The sequence below is a fragment of the Corylus avellana genome, chromosome 3 (assembly GCF_965113065.1).
Source record: "Corylus avellana chromosome 3, dhCorAvel1.hap1.2, whole genome shotgun sequence".
Taxonomy (NCBI): Eukaryota; Viridiplantae; Streptophyta; class Magnoliopsida; order Fagales; family Betulaceae; genus Corylus; species Corylus avellana.
The window spans coordinates 74,866-92,881 of NC_142492.1; the positions used below are offsets into that span (position 1 = coordinate 74,866).

General features: G+C 41.1%; 1 protein-coding gene across 1 annotated transcript; it reads left to right on the forward strand.

Annotated features, from left to right (window-relative positions):
* Positions 1–157: 157 nt before the first annotated feature.
* On the forward strand, positions 158–17,216 carry CSN6A (COP9 signalosome subunit 6A). The gene is made up of 9 exons (XM_059587989.2): positions 158–610; positions 745–833; positions 1,792–1,885; positions 2,295–2,356; positions 2,445–2,523; positions 2,897–2,989; positions 3,369–3,469; positions 16,113–16,168; positions 16,848–17,216. Exons 1-9 carry the CDS (start codon positions 304–306, stop codon positions 16,927–16,929), a joined length of 963 nt encoding a protein of 320 aa, XP_059443972.1. The 5' UTR covers positions 158–303; the 3' UTR covers positions 16,930–17,216.
* Positions 17,217–18,016: the final 800 nt, after the last annotated feature.

The window sequence follows — 18,016 nt, forward strand, 5'->3', positions numbered from 1 at the left end:
CCGTAAATAAACAAATAGTTATGGGCCCTTTCCAAAAAAAAAAAAAAAAAAAGGAAATTCTTAGCTGGAGCCCAGTACCTATCCAGGATTGGGCTCCATCCTCCATCTCCCCCTACTCGGCCTCAATTGCGAAAGGGGCCATAATGAACAAATTTATAAACACAACGCGAGCGAAGAAGGGAAAGACAGGTGCAGAAGCCGAAGCCGAAGCCGAAGCCGAACTCTTTCCTACGTAGTTCTGCTGCTACTGGTAGTTTCCGAAGCAAAATCCCAAACTCTGCTCCGCTGCGATCGGAGAGTTTAATGGCGTCATCGTCGAGCAGCGGACTGACATTCAAACTGCATCCACTGGTGATAGTGAATATATCAGATCACTACACTAGGGTTAAGTCTCAGATGCACCCGCCCACAGCGGCCCACGCCAACAACAACAACGGCAACGGCGCTGATGCAGCCACCTCGCCTCCGCCTCCTGCATCAAGGGTATACGGCTGCGTGATAGGGGTGCAGAGGGGACGCACCGTCGAGATCTTCAACAGCTTCGAGCTCCTCTACGATCCCTCCACGCATTCCCTTGACCGCTCCTTCCTCGAGAAGAAGCAAGAGCTCTGTTGAGTCCTCTTTGTGATTTATCTCATACAATTCCTTTCAATTTCGTATTTCATTAGCTCTCTTTAGGGTTTCTGAACCTTTTACTGATGCTGCGCCGTATTCATTCTCTTATCTTATATTACAATGGACCAGATAAGAAGGTTTTCCCCCACTTCTATATACTTGGCTGGTATTCAACTGGCAGCGATGCGCAGGAATCTGATATGCATATTCATAAAGCTGTGAGTTCCGATATTTTCTTAAAGGCTTTATGGTTTCTACTCGTACTCGCTAATAAGCATGTTTCAGAAGTCTTTTATATGAATATCTAATTATGATCAAATACCTGGCGTCCCTTAAATGTTTGGCAATAACAGTTATTTTTAGTCTCGTCTTTTCTATTGTCCTTCGGCAATGTTCTTGGGAGTTAGGAAGGTCTTGCCTTCCGTGAAACCATATCTCTGTTCTCTGTTTACCCTTTTTTTTATTATATTGATTGAAATGCATAAGTGGCTGCATAACCATGGTGACTGCTCATCTGGACTAAGTGATACAGAATTGTCCTGGGAATTCGCGTTAGATCTTTTTTTATCCAAACGCTCAGCATTTGACTTGTGGCGATGCTCAAAAACTACCTGAGGAAGCCCAGGGCTTGGTGCCTGTGACAGTGTATTTTATGTTGATTGTCAATGTCTGATTGCTATTTTTTTCGGTTACTCTCACAGTGGTGCTAGTTTGCCGTGCATTAATGGTGTATCTGTGCAATGTGAGTTTTTTTTTTTTTATTGATTTAATTGTCTTCTTTAATGATTTGACTACTCAGTGCTGCCATCTGGCTTTAATTTGTAGTTTCATTATGGGACAGTCATACTTCAGTCCATGTTGTGGACTGAAGATTTTGCAAATGTAGCTTGCGTTGCACGCACCTTTTTTTTTTTTTTTGTAGATCAAGCTTTTAGAAGTTTTCTACAATTTTATGACTCCAATATGCCAGTTTTTTATTCTGCTCTATATCTTTCTTTATATTGGTTCTAGTTGTTTTCTTATATTAGGTTTACATATTTTCATTGTTCATTGAAAACGTTGTTGTGGCATGCGTACTTCTACTTTATGCATTCAGGATACTTTTCGTTGAGTGTAAACTCCAACATATGCACTTATATATTTTAGTGAATCGTAATGAACATTCTTTTGTGACAGTTGATGGATATTAATGAAAGTCCTGTTTATGTTCTTCTCAATCCTTCAATAAATCATGCTCAAAAGGATCTCCCAGTCACAATTTTTGAAAGTGGTATGTAACTTGCATGACCTCTTATTGAATGTGAAATTCTTCTGAGAAATGCTGTGAATATCCAAACATGAAAAAGATAAATCATACTTCACTTCTCACTACCTGTCTTCTCATCTTCTCTTCCCGTTACTTTATTTTTTTCATCCTTCCTTATCTATCTAATTTGCCAAACTTAGTGTTCAATTAATTCTTAATGGTCGAATGATCTGCTGGTGGCCTCGATCAGAGATCAATTCTTTTGCTGAATAACGTGTGTTCTCTACAATCTTTTTTATTACAAAAATTATGTGGTATACACATGCTTTTTTTATTTCTTGGCGGGATCACCTTTTTTTATTAGCTTTTCACTTGCTAAGTGCACTGAGGTGATAACGTCTCTGTTCTTTGGGTATTGATCTTTGCAACTTAGAGCTGCATGTCATAGATGGGATTCCACAGCTTATTTTTGTTCGTTCAAGCTACACTATTGAGGTTAGGCATGTTCATTCTTTTGTACCAATTTTGATCTAAACAATACCAACTAGGTTATACATTCACTTTTATTGTGGGTGCTTTAAAGACAGTTGAAGCAGAACGGATTTCAGTTGATCATGTTGCACATCTTAAACCGTCTGATGGAGGTTCAGCAGCTACTCAATGTTAGTGCTCCACTCCCCCTTCTCTTTGTTATTTTTCCATAAACTTGCTATCAATAAACCTCTTTTAGGATAAGGAAGGAAGTTGTATCAATTACATACTTGCTCCATCCCAAAATAAATGGGGTAGTTTCCTTTCTTAATGTCCAAAAATATATTGGGAGTTTCCAAAAAATAAAAGGATTTATCCATTTAACATTTCATATTTCTCTTAAATTTGAATCTACTTTTCTTGGCCCGCCTGATGGCAATTTAGGAAGATTATTATTTCTTTTTACTAAAAATTAGAATGTGTGTCATTTGCAAATTTCATCTATTTTGGGATGGAGGGAATAGAAGTTTTCTTCTTTGTGATTTGTATCGGGTTTGATTGCAGTGGCTGCTCACCTTACGGGCATACATAGTGCCATCAAGATGCTGAATAGTCGAATCAGGGTACTTCATCACTATCTTCTTGCAATGCAGAAAGGTACATACATCTCTCTCTTATATATAAAATTGGAATTAGTCAAATATACATATGAGAGAAGAAAACAAGTTTCTTAAAACAAAAGAAGATGAGGAAAGCAATTAAATGTCACAATAAAAGCTACCAAAAATTATTAGATCAGATCTCTGAAGAGGGAAAAACATTTCTCTTTAACTCTCACTTTAGCTAGAAAGACCACCTTTGATGTTTACTTCTTTTGAGGACCTCCTTTACTCTTTTCCATCCTATTGATGGCCTTAAATCTGTCACCACTGAATTCAGATAACCTCTTATTGGCAATGATAAGGATCAATCCCTTACTTGTGTTGTGTTCATTTAAAAGTGTTGATATTAATTGCACTTGTATTTCTGATCACAGGTGATATCCCTTGTGAGAATTCATTGCTAAGACAAGTATCAAGTCTCCTAAGAAGATTGCCAGCTATTGAATCAGAAAAATTTCAAGATGATTTCTTGATGGTGAGTGCTACTGATTTATGGTTGGGATGAACGGGATGTTCATCAAGATAGGCATTGGTGATGCATGTGTAGTAATACTAGCCATAAATCACACGTACCTATAAAAGCAGAAATATGCAAGAATTTCGACCCAAGATACATTATAGACCAAAAGTCTCTCCATATGCAGAAGTGAGTGTTGACTTAATTTTCTCTGATTGTGGTGCTTGAAGAAGAGCGATAAGTGATGCATGGCAGTTGTGTCAAAATAACATGTATATGTGTAATTATGCAAGTACCTATAACGCTTGCCTAATATTAGAATATAGCCATAATTAGTGCCTCCTTTTTCATGTTTCCTATTCTAACATTTTTGTTTAGAGGAGTCACGTGATAATATACAATCAGGAGATACAGTATTTTGGACACACATCTACTACTATGTTCTGCTTGTAAGTGTTTTTTTTTTAATTTTTTATAAGTAATAAACTGTTTTATTGAAAAGCGTAAAGGTGCCCCGAAGTATACTAGGAGTATACAACAGGATCACCTAACTAGAAGGAGAAAAGCGAGCAAGAAAATCATCATAACTAATCGATACTAGAAAAACATGTGCAACGGTCTAGAGATACAAAGTATGAAAGCAAGAGGCTAAGATGTCTTCCAATGTCCCCTCCAAATCCTCAAAGCACCTATTATTTCTTTTCTCTCCATAAACACCAAAAAAAGCAAATAGGCACCATCTTCCAAACCGCGGCACTCCCCCTCCTCCCTGAAGACCACCAACAGGTGAGTAAATCCGATACTCGTCTCGGCATCACCCAAGACAACCCAAACCGACCAAAAAAGGCACTCCACAAAGCATAAGCAACCTCACAATGAAGGAGAAGATGATCCACTGTCTCCTCATTCCTCTTGCACATACAACATCTGTTCGTCACAATCACCTGTCGCTTCCTGAGGTTATCTCGAGTCAGAATTTTGCCCAAAGCTGCCGATCACACAAAGAAACTCGCCCTCGGAGGAGCTTGTGTTCGCCACACACTCTTCCAAGGGAATCCCCTCCCTTCAGAACATGCCAAGGAAGCGTAAAAGAGCTTGACCATGAAACGGCCTCTTTTGGAAGAGTTCCACCACAACCTATCTTCACACCCTCGATTCACTCAAGCAAAATGTAACACTTGAAAAAAAGAGGCCAATACATCCACCTCCCAGTCATGAACCTCTCTAGAAAAACTAACATTCCATTGGTTAGAGCCACCCAGCAACTCCAAATGCACCGCAACTGAGGCATCCTTTGCACAAGCAATACTGAATAAGCCTGGAAAAGCTATCTTGAGAGCCATATCACCACACCACAAATCATGCCAGAAGCGAACCCTAGTCCCATCCCCCTACCTCAATCCGTGTAAACCCTTTGAAAGTGTCCCACCCTTTCCTAATGTTCTTCCATAACCCCACCCCAAAAGATCCACCCGGCTCCAAATAACACCACCCTCCCCAAAAACTTCCAAATTTCACATCCACCACAGCCCTCCACCAAGTATCTCTCTCTGATCCATAGCGCCACAACCATTTCCCTAACCGAGCGCAGTTAAACATCATTAGATTTCTGATACCTAAACTGCCCTCCTTAATCGGAGTGCAAACCTTCGACCACTTCACTAGGTAGTACTTGAACTCTTCGCCTAGACCACCCCATAGAAAATCGTGCTGCAACTTCTCAATTCGCTTAGCAACACTAACCGGAATAGGGAAGAGAGACAAATAGTAAGTAAGCAAGTTGGCGAGAGTGCTCTTGATAAGTGTGACTTTTGTTTTATGCGGTTGTGTGGAAGATGATCCCTCTGTGTCTTATGTGATGTATATGGAATGAAAGAAATGCTAGATGTTTTGAAAATTCCACTAGGACTATAGAGGATTTGACCCATTTTTTCTTCTTTACTCTTTACTCTTGGACGGCCGCTTGGCTAGCTCCATTAGAGATTAGTTTTCTGATTTTCTCTTTCATTTCTCTCCCTCTTAGGCGCTCTCTATTTATACCTCCCGTGTATGTGGGTTGCACTCCTTTGCGCTTTTTATATATATTTCATTTACTTATCAAAAAAAAAGTGACTCTTCCACCCTTCGACAAATACAACCTTTTCCAACCAGCCAACAGACGTTCTATCTTCTCGATAACTCCATCCCAAATATGCTTAGCCTTGCAAGAGGCCCCCAGCGACAAACCAAGATACTTTACTGGCAAAGAAGCAACCCCACACCTTAGAATACTGGCTAACCTGTCCACTTGCTCTACAAACCCCACTGGAATTAACACTGACTTGGCCAAGTTAACCTTCAAACCGGAAGCAACTTCAAACAGTAAAAATAAACTCTGCAAATACCGAAGCTGGGTGGGCATAGCATTGCAAAAAATCAAGGTATCGTCCGCAAACAAAAGATGAGAGAGAGTAATATTACCGACCTGGAACCCTTCTATTAGCCCCCCATTAACTGCCGCCGAAATCATCCTACTTAGAGCTTCCATCACAAAAACAAACAGCAGAGGAGACAAAGGATCCTCTTATCTCAAACTCCTGGAATTGCTAAAGAAGCTATTAGGAGAACCATTGATCAGAATCGAGAACCGCACTGACGAAATGCAATGCTCTATCCAAGAGCACCAAATCCTGCCAAAACCACACCTTTTGAGCATATATAACAAGAAATCCCAATTCACATGATCATAAGCTTTTTCCAAACCCATTTTGCAAATAACCCTTGGCTCCTCAGATCTCAACCAACTATCAAGGCATTCATTAGAAATCAAGATAGGATCTAGAATCTACCTCCCCTTGATGAAAGCACTTTGGGACTGAGAAATAACCTTATCCAGAACTACCTTCAATCTATTTGCTAAAACCTTAGCTATGATTTTGTAGATACCTCCCACAAGGCTTATAGGCCAAAAATCTTTGAGATTGATAGCGCTGGGAACCTTCGAAATAAGCAAAATGAAAGAAGCATTGAGGCTCTTCTCAAACATCCCTCCAGCATGAAATGCTCTGAACACCTTCATAATGTCCTCCCTCACAACCTCTCAGTAAACTTGGAAGAAGGCCATAGAAAACCCATCGGGGCCCGACGCCTTATTACCGTTCATTTTAAACACTACCTTTCTAACCTCTTCCTCTTCGAAGTCTCTCTCCAACCAACTAGCCTCCACCTCCGAAATGGAATCAAAGGAAATGCCATCAACCATAGGCCTCCAACGGCATTGCTTCGAGAAAAGTTTTTGATAGTACTCAACAACATACTCGCTAATCTCGGTCGGATTTGAAGAGATATTATCCCCAATCATGAGAGTATCCATAGAGTTATGCCTTCTATTAGAATTGGCTATGGAGTGAAAAAATTTAGTACACTTATCGCCTTCCTTCAACCACATCACCCTGGATTTTTACCTCCAACTCACCTCCTCCATAAGCATGCACTTCTCTAACTCTCGAACCACTTCCGCCTTCCTCATAACCTCCCCCGCATCCAATGCCCTACTTTCTTTGTTCACATCCAACAACTGAAGCCCTTCAAGAAACATCATCTTATTCCTATCAATGTTGCCGAACACCTCCTCATTCCAGGTCTTCAAATTCAACTTCAAGGCCTTCAGCTTGCAAGCAAGAATGAAACTCGGCGTGCCATTAAACATATAGGAGTCCCACCATTGTTTCACTAGGGCCACAAAACCTTCCACTTTAAGCCACATATTTTCAAATTTAAAAGGCCTCTTCCCCCTTGCCACCTCCCCCAGCTCAAGAATGATTGGGAAATGATCCGAGCACAGGTGGGAAAGCCTTTTCTGCCTAACCCCTGGAAACCAGGCCTCCAACTCCGGGGAAATGAAAAACCGATCAATCCTTGACCACAGAGGGGGGTCATTAGAAATTGACCATGTAAACAAACTCCCAATCAATGGAAGATCCATTAGCCTTTGTTCAGAAATAAAGTCTGAAAATTCCATCATGGCCGAATCCAAATGGGCTTCACCCGATCTTTTGCTAGAGAACCGAGTGACATTAAAATCACCCCCAATACACCACAGCATGTCCCACCAGTTAATAACACCAGCTAACTCCTCCCAAAGGAGCCTTCTATCCCTATTGAGGTTCAGACCATAAATCCTAGCAAAAGCCCAAACAGAGCGATTCCCAATGTTTCCGAAAGACACCGCCAGGGTGTAAGTCCCCACACAAACATCGACCTTCTCCACCACCCCGTTATCCCACATAATCAAAATACCACCCGAAGCCCCGCTAGAATCCAAACAACACCAATCCACATGACTTTGCCCCATAAGCTATGAACAATATTGCGAGACATACCCTGGATCTTGGTTTCTTGAAGACAAACAATATCTACCTTCCAATCTCTGAGCAAATTACTCACCCTCAAATGTTTATCCCTCTTGTTCAACCCTCTCACATTGCAAGACAAAATGCTTAGCTTCATAAGGCTACTACATGCCCCCTCCCCTTCCTCTTGCCATGGCTAGAGCTCGTACATCTAGCATCATAATTCACCGAGCACTCCAAATTCCTTACCTCCCTATTGCCCTTAGCAACGCTGCTCATTCATCACCATCGCATTATTCCTTTGTTCCTCTTCTAAAAAAAGTTAAAAGAGCTAACAATTGCAGCTTGTGACCCGTGTACGAAATTTCCACAATCGGATAAATCTCGTTAGCACATTGAATAACCCAATCTGAGTATCCCGACGCACCCCCTGCAGTAGGACCGTACGTATTCAAAGGAGGCACATCGATCTCACTAGGAACCTGGGCTTCATCTCGTGTCTCAGCCGCCCTGTCATTCTCACCACCAGACTGGCCTGCTTCACACAACTCCACCACTCCTGAACACTCGAGTCCAGTCGCCCTGTCATACTCTCCACCAAACTTGCCAGCTTCACACAACTTCACCACTTCTGAACACCCGAGTCCTAAACTCGTATGGCCCCCATCGAATGGGTGGGAGTAACCAGGATACCCCCCAAAAAACCTTTGTTCCTGAGGAATGCCCAGCCCCTCACTACCCTGAACTTCTTCCTGATACCCAACATCATGAGACCAAGGCACCAAATCTCTCACCTCAATCACTGGAGATAAAATTTTTGAATTCGTCTGATGCGCGACCTCCTCCCCACTGCACGGTGACACAGCCTCCGGCGAAAATAGGGACTTGCCGGCCTTAAATCGAGAACCCATCCCGCGAAAGTCCTTCCTAGACATGGCTACAACTGGATCAACTGTGGGAGCTACCAGCGATGGCTTCTCCGTCGAAGTTTGAGTTCCCTTGGCCAACAGCATTAACCCTGGTGAGCTCTGAGGATCTCTGGCACCACCTAATGAGACCCCACCGCCCGGAATAGCTCCAGGTGAGTCAACAAGAGCTACAGGAACGATGGCGGGGGCTTCCGTGACTGTCTGCGACACCCCTCAGTCGCCAGCACCACCTTTCGAAGACGACGCCCCTGGGTCTCCGGTCCAACCTTCCCACCATTCCATCGAAGACCCGCTTGTATGTTTCGGGTGAGAAAGATGCATTCTCAACCCAGTAGGACCAGAAGAGCCACGGTAGCCCTGGCCCATACCGAAGCCCACCACAGTTTTCAGCTTATGAACAAACACCTTCCTCTTTGCCTTGAATCCTCTCGTGGACCGTGGGCCTATCCTTCCAGCCCACTCCTTTCCCTTTTGAACACTTCTCTCCTTAGCACCTTGAACTAACTCGGGGCCTTCCGTGGGCCGTGGACCTTGCTCAGCTGCCCCATTCTTCCCCACCATCTCACATTCTAGCCTGACAGAATGGGCTAGGCTAGAACTCTTGCCCGTGAGGGCACTTTCTGACATCTTTCGCTGTGGATTTCATGGTTTTATTACTTTGTTGATTTAGTGATGGGTTATTTCTATGTCGCAGCAAAAGCTGTTGAAGTTTTATCTGAAATTGGGAACAAAGGCATTCGCTTTCTGAGAGGAGCAAAGATGTCTACTGAGCAATGTGTTTGGGCAAGCTGACTGTTGGGTGGCTGTCAAAGACAATGGAAGAGCTTCTTAGAGGAGATCAGAACTGGGATTTCTGTAGGACTTTTTTTTTTTTTTATAAGCTCTATAGGACTTTTAAAGTGGGCAATACATTGCACTTGGCACAGGGCGAGTGAATAGCTATGAGAGATATTTGGAGATCTTGAAGTATGGTGCAGGTGAGCGGTGGAGCTTTGTCATTATTCCAGAAGGCCGAAAGAATAGTGGGTGGGTTACTTGTAGTGTTCAGATGAGGAAGTTGGCTAATTATTTGGAGGAGGGTGTTGCCGGTAGCAAGTATAGCAAGAAACATGAGGATTCTCTGTTGATGCCGAGACCGAAGGACTACAGTCGTTTATGGAGTTTTTTTTTTTCTATTCAATAAATGGGGAAAAGGGTTACAAGGGATCGTACAATCATAACAGGGTGGGCACCCCAACAACAAAACTCAATCGGAAAAGCAATACCTAAAAAATAACAAACAATAGGCAATGGATTCATTGATGATCTTAAAAGGACCATAAACGATCCGGGCTTTTCTAAGGACCACACAAGGCAGTAACAAGTGTCAAAGGGGCTCGATGAAGAGCTCCAAGTGGTGATGGCAACAACCACCGTGAAGTTGTTGTTGAGGAGGCAGTACTGCCAACAACCGAATGGGATCTGTCAATGAGGAATGAACGCCAGTTGTAGTCTCTGCGACTAGATCAATACAAAAAAGAAACCAGAGATGGTAACCCACAAAAAGCAACAAGCGCAGCAGCGCACAAAAGAAATAACAAGGATACACTAGAAAAACAACAACAACCTAAAAAAGTTGTAGTGACAGAGAAGTGCGGAGGAGCAATGAGCCAGAGACGCCACGCACAAGAGAGGAGAGACCACGTGCCAGCGCGTGGATGACACTCGCTAGCGAGTGAGATCTACACGCAGGTGCATGAGAGCAACGTGCTAGCGCATGGTGGCTAGAAGGGGGAGCGGGCGAGGGCGACTAGAAGCAGGAAGGCTCAGGAGCAAGGTAGTGTGGCGCATCTGGCAATAGGCCTAGCGGAGGTTTATAGATCAACTTTGAAGAAATCAAATCTATGAACCTCTACAAGTCTGTGAGGTAGCCAGCAAGGGGGAGCGGGACTGAGGTGGAGAGCATCATGACGGCAAGGAACGATGGGCTAGAGGTGGAGAAAGGGCTACAATGGCGTCGTTTGGAGGAAAAGAAACAACAACAAAGAAAAAAAAAACAAGGAGAGACAACGGAAAAGAGAGTAAAAACGAAGGAGATGGGGAAAGGGAGGACAGAGGGGAACAGATCCATCCCTCCTCCCTTGGAGAACCACCGGAGGTGGAGGGAAGGCCGCATTAGGAGGTGGCTAAACCTTACTCTTTCTTAGAGAGAAGGTAGGCGTTGTCTCTCTAGAGAGAAACATCCCAAGGTAGCTTCTCTGGTTAGTAAATGATATGATTCATTTATGGAGGTTTTGGCTGGGAAGGGATAACCTCACAAAATGGCTCCAGTGAGCAGGGGTATGGTTGATACTTTGGGAGCTCATAAGGAAAGTGTGAAGAAGGGATCAGCCGTCACCCAGAATTTATGGAGAACAAAATGGCAGCGACAACTTGAATTCTTTTCATCTTTGCACGAGGATCAAATAACATTTCAAACTGTAAAGGAGTTACTACTTTCCTTTAAGAAGTAGAAAGATAAATAGAGAGATTAGAAGTGGGTCAATTTTATGGTGTCGGGATTGTTGATTTGGTGGGTAAGCCCACAAGAGGTGATAAGGCGCTGGTTTTGGAGAATAAAGAAATGACCCGAATTGATGTTTAGGTTTATGAGGTAGATACGTGTAATAAGCCCAAAGGGCCGAGAGGGTCATGGATGTGAGGTTTATGTCGCAGACATGAGTAAAAATCCCAAAGGGGCGAGAGGGTCCCAGTTCATGGGAGAAGGGGATTATCAAAGGTTTTCTAGTAAGGCAAAGGTGATGGTAAGTTTTGAAGCCAAGTCATGGTTGACGATAAGAGAAGAGGCTAGCTTGTTATGTGGGGTTGTGTATCAGAAGCAGTCAACCAATAGTCAAGGCAAATGGAAAGTGAAAGCAAGAGAAGGTGTGGGTTCAAGTAAGGCCAGTAACGAAGACATTTCTCTGGTAGTGTCTAGGAAGAAAGTTACGATTGGTGAAGGAATAGAGGAACAAGTTATTGGGGGATCAGCGAGAGCTTAGACGTCAATGGAATTAGATGTCAGAGCTTTTGGGTCTTGTACAGATAAGACTAAAGGGCTTTTTGGTATTGGCGGGAAAGGAATTGTTGATGAAATTTTGGTAAGCTTGAAATTTGCTCATAAGAGATTGAAACAAATACTTGCAATGTTTGGCTGCTGCACAGACAAGAATGAAGGGTTTTTTTTGTTATCGGCGGGGAGGTATGTGATGCTGAAATTCTGGTAAGATTGATAATTGATCAAAAGAGACCGAAAGTAATAGCTAAATTATATGGGTGTTTCATTGAAAGGAAAGAAGAATTATTTGAGGTTGTGGGGAAGGAGTTCAACGGCAGGAGGGTGGTTTAGTGATACAAGGGAGCTGCTCGGGCAGGCCTATGGAAGTAGGGATGTTCTTGGTGAGTGTTTTGGAGCCAAGGTTCGAATCTAATGCAAAACCAAATTCTATATGAGGTGGTTGGTGGAGAAAAAAGTACAAGACCCATGTTGAACTTAAATTCTAGGAACTATCTAGAGCTGTTGGAGAATAGGGTGGGGGAAGGACATTTATAGGGCTGGAATTTAGAAGGGTTGAAGGTAAACTGTGTGAATGGAGATGGGTTTGCTCCATCTTTGGCAGTGGTGTCTTGTTCATTTGTGGAGAGCAAGGGAAGTGAGATGATGGATATTCAACCACTTGATGTACTTGGGGAACAAGGAGAGTCTTATTCAGTTACTTCTGATTGGGTGGTTGAGAGGGACTTTGTCAGGTACTTAGAATGTCGTGAAGGTTTTGAGGATCAACTGATGGCATTGTTCACTGCGATTGAAGCTAGTCGGCTTCAAAATTGTTGTGGGTAGTGGGAAGATAGGTAATCGATGAAATTGTGAATTAAAGAGATTATGTGTTCAATGAATTATGATGTCAAGGGAGGTCATTCTCATTGAGTGATAAGGAAGGGGAGGGGTGGTAAGTGTTCACTATGAAACATAAGATTGTATCATCGAATGTGAGAGGCTTGAATGATGAGAAGAAAAGGCCGAGGATTAGAGGGCTACTAAGGGATTGGAAGCAGATATTGTTTGTTTCCAAGAGACAAAGATGGAGGTTATTCCTAGGGAGGTGATACGTAGTTTGTGGGGTTGTCATCATTTGGGTTGGTCGGTCTTGGGTTCGAGAGGGGCGTCAAGAGGTATTTTGTTAAAGTGGGATAGGCGGGTGGTGGAGAAGATTGAGGATTGTGTGGGCAATTTTGTGGTAGCATGTTCTTTCTGATGCATAACTGAGAGTTTTGAATGTGCATTTGCAAGTGTGCATGGTCCAAATGATAATGTGGAAAGAAGATGTCTTTGGGATGAATTGGTTGGAATTATGAGTTGGTCGAATATCTTGTGCTTTATTTTGTGTGTGTGTGTGTGGGGGGGGGGGGTAATGCAATTTGGTATCCTTGTGAAAGATTAGGCGATCCCAGACAGTCACAAGCGATGGTGGAATTTTCAAAATTCATTTTTGTTCAGGGCCTCATGGACATTCTGTTGGTAGGGGGAATTTTACTTTGTCAAACAATTGAGATTATGATGCATGGTCTAGAATTGATTGGTTCCACCTATCTTTGAACTGGGAAGAATATTTTTCGGATGTATCTCAAAGACGCCTTCCTAGAATCTTGTTAGATCATTTTCAGTTGATGTTGGATTGTAGTGTGGGGAGCAGGGGCAATAGGTATTATAATGCATTTATCTTAGGTAGGCAAATTATGGATTCTGTATTGGTAGCGAGTGAGTGTTCAGATCGTCAGACTAGGTCTATGGACCCAAGAGTATTGTGTAAATTGGACTTAGAAAAGGCCTATGATCTAATTGGGAGTTTTTGTTATACTTGTTGAAGAGATGTGTCTTTGGCGAGAGATGGCAAGATTGGATAGTGTTGCATAACTATGGTGGGGTTTTCCATTCTCATTAAAGGATCTCCATCTAGTTTCTTTAGTAGCAAGTGTGGATTAAGATAAGGAGATTTGTTGCCTCCTTTATTGTTTATGATTGTTATTACTTAGGCATGATGTCTATTACTGTGGACAGCGGACTCTTATCAAGATTTTCGGTGGAATCAAAAAATCATGAGGAGATAATATTGTCCCATTTATTGTTTGCAAATGATAAATTGATTTTTTGTGATGCCTATTGTGAACAACTTTGTAACTTGAGGTGCCTCTTCTCATGTTTCTAAGCGGTGCTAGGGTTGAAGATAAATTTGTCCAAGTCAACGATAGCTCTTGTAGGTGATGTGAGTGATGTAGAGGATTTGGCGAGCATTCTTGGATGTGGAGTGGTGTCGTTGCCAATGAAGTATTTGGGTGTTGCTTTGGGATCTTCCTCAAGGATTTACCGTTTAGAATGACATTATTGAGAAAATGGAATATTGTTGGTTGGTTGGAAGAGGCTTTATTTGGGTTGACTTTGATAAAAAGTACTCTTTCTAATTTACCAATATATTATTTGTCTCTTCCCTATTCCAGTAGGAGTGACTTATAGACTGGAGAAACTTCAAAGGGATTTTTTTTAGGGCTTCTTGGCGATGAGTTCAAGTTTCATTTAGTGAAGTGGTCAAAAATGTGTACTCCGCTTCAAGGGGTTTGGGGGTGAAAAATCTTATTCAGTTTATCCGAGCCCTTCTCGGCAAGTGATTGTGGCGATATGCTACGAAGAGGGAGCCTATTTGGAGATTAGTAGTGGCCACTAAGTATGATAGCTTGAGGGGAGGTTGGTGTTCTAAGGAGGTTGTGGGGTCATATGGTGTGGGAGTGTGGAAATGTATGAGGAGGGCATGGGATGGTTTTTCTAAATTTGTTAGGTATAAGGTGGGAGATGAATCTATTGTGCGATGTTGGCACGATTTATGGTGCGAGGAGCAAACTTTGAAGCTTTCCTTCACGGAATTATTCAATATTGCTAATTGCAAGGATGCTTGGATGGCGGATCATATGCGGTTCCGAAATGAAAATATTCATCGGAATATTTTCTTTACAAGATCTATGCATGATTGGGAGGTGGAAGTGGTCTCTGCTTTTTTTGAATTGTTTTCTCAAAAAGTAAGACAAGGAGTTGAGGATAAAATTTGTTGGATTCCTTCTAAAAGGAAATTGTTTGAAGTGAAGACTTACTATCATGTGTTATCTACTCCAATAAGTTCATGTTTTCCTTTGAAGAGTATTTGGAAAGCTAAGGCTCCCTCGAAAGTGGCGTTCGTTGTGTGGATGGCGGCTTTAGAGAAAATCTTGACTTTGGACAATTTATGCTAAATGAATGCTTTGTGGTAAATTTGTGATGTATGTGCAAGAAAAGTGAGAAATCTATTGATCACCTCCTTCATTGTGAGATCGCAATAGAGTTATAGAGTTCACTTTTCCAATTGTTTGGTGTTGCATGGGGTTATGCCTCAAAGGATGAGAAAGTTGTTGATGAGTTGGAGAGGACAAAAGGGACACCATACTGCTTGGGAACTGTGGAGGTTCAGGGGCGGATCTATGTGTTGGGTTGGAGGGACAAATGTCCCCCCAAAATCTTTAAAATTATTCATAAATATCCATATTTTAAGAATTTGTCCCCCCAAAATGATATATTTGTCCCCCCAAATTCAACATATTATGAGTTTTTCTGTTTGTAATTTTTTTTTTCATAGCCATCTTTCCCACATCTCATTTTTCTCTTGCATTTTTTTTTTTTTATAGCAAAAGTGTAGAATATGATGAAAATATTTGTTTTTTTTTTTTAATTTATTTTTCTGAGTGATTATTCTGCAGTCATTTGGATTCACAATATTTATTTTTTGTACTATTTTTCTCGAACCATAAAGATCGTATTTAGTTTATTTTGCTAGTTTATATCATTGTGTGTTTGTAATGCCATGAGATTAAATTTAAAACTTTTATGCTTTTATTTTATTTTATATAAACACACATATAGAGAAATTTTATATATATATTGTGTGTGCGCGCGCGCTTATGTATTTATATAAGTCTGTGTCCCCAACTAAAAAAAAAAAAAAAAAAAAAAATCCAACCCCCCACATATAAAATCCCAGTTCCACCCCTGTGGAGGTTGGTTCATTTGTGTTTAATGTAGTGTATTTGGAGAGCATGGAGCTTTGAAGATAGTGAGACTACAATGCTAGAGTTGAAAAAGATGTTCCAATCCGTTTACACATGGTGTAATAGTTTGCCAATTTCTAATTTCTCCAAGTATTTTGAGTTTTGTTCTTTTTATATACATGATGGGTTTTCTTGTATATTTCATGTATACTAGGGTTGTGTGTCCCTCTATGCTTTTAATGAATTTAGATTACTTATCAAAATTATTGGTTTATTCTCTCACCTTTACTTTGGTGTGTTTTCCCCTTTTTATAGGAATACAATGACACGTTGTTGATCACTTACCTAGCCATGTTCACCAACTGCTCAAGGTACGTTGGCATTCTGACACTGCCTTCGCTTCTTTTTCATGTTCTTTTGATGAAAAGAACCGAGTTGTGTGTATTAATTTATTTGGTGTGATCAAAGAAGAAAAACTTAGCACTGGCAGTCCAGTGGGGTTGAATTGGATTGGGCTCAAGACAAATCAAGCACGTGCAGTAGTGAAAAACATTTGGCTGAATGGGACAATGGCAATTATCTTGTTTCAAGATAAAGAGAAGTAGGAAGTGACTTCAGTCTATAAGAACTTATGATAAGCTTTTCCACTTGAAAAGCAGCACCCATATCTTATAAAGTTTCTACTAAACAGGAACTGTGATATTATTCTCCATAGCTGGGCTAGAGCAGGAAAGTTTATAATATTTTTATCCTCCAATGATGTGTAGCAGATTTTTGTTCTTAAAACCCGAAGGGCTGCTTACCTAATCCTAGAACAAAATGGATTTGCTAGAGTTAAGTGAACTAGTTTTCATGCCTAGGATGGATACTATCCCTCCTGCATGATACTTGTATGCTTTAATGGTGTGCAAACCTAGGGCTTGGTGTGTGGAGTTTGCGAGAAGTTAATGGATTTGGAAGGGGCATTGAATTACATTTATTTTTTATTGCTTTCATGATATTATTTCCCATGCATCTTTTAACATGTAACCCTTCCTTTTTCTCCCACAGCACAATGAATGAACTAGTCGACAAGTTCAACACTGCATACGACAGGCATAGTCGAAGGGGTGGACGCACTGCTTTTATGTGAAAGCCACTTGCTCCTCTCTGGCAGTCTTGTGGGACTTCTGTTTCTATTTTGTGTGCATAGCACATAGTAAGCTTAAGATTCATATTGGTAGGAGCTTAGGATCTAGACAAATCAGAAGAAGTAGAAATATATGAGGATTCTCTTCATTTTTTCCATGCCTTCTTTGGCTTTGCCTACCATACCAAGTATGGTCTTTGTGAATCGGTGCTTTGGTGTTTGTATTGGGTGCGAGCTTATTCACAAGTCACATCCCATTTTTGGTAATGAATTTTATTTATTATACACTATCCTAAACTTGTGTCTGTTTATGGTACAGACTCCTAGTAGTTCGCAGAAAATCAAAATGGGGGGTTTGACGCCTGCTTTTCATTGGGTAATGTTTGGCCTGATTGAATGAAATGCTTGTAGAGATTGAATTAGCTGTGTAATTTGTTAATATAAATAATTTAAACCGTTGATGCCAATAAAGCTGCTAATTTTATGCATTGGAACTTTTAGTAATTATGCATAGTATTGGTAAAAAAGATTTGCAGTCTTTGTTGCTTGTTTGTGCTTATGCCCATGATGTGTTGGTGCTTTTGTTCACACCTTTTACTTTTGGAAGTGTAGCTTTCTTGATTTCCTAGATAAATTCTATAAAAATGCTATATACAGGAGTAGGAACCCTCCCCCTTCTGTACCCACGGACCACCCCTTTTTAATCTCCTCTTACCTTTTTGCTTTTATGGGAGTAGGAAAAAATTGGAATGTAGTTGCTGACCCTCTTTTCTGTCCCTCAAACTCCCCACTATCCCCAACGCGCCCCCCACCCCCCACACAAAAAAAAAATAGAAGGTTAATTTCACTTAAAACTCTTGAATCTCTACCCGATTTGATTAAGTTTTTTGAATTTTAAATTCTCTCAATTTAATCTCATGAACTTTCAATTGTTTTTAATTTAAATTCTTCCATCAAATTTAGGGTTTAGAAATACCCAAAAATGGCAAAATATCCTTAATTTTCTTTTATTTTCTTTTTTTAATAAAAAAAAAAAAAATTGGAATTAAGGGTAAAGTTGAAATTTTATAAAAAAATTAGGAGCATAAAC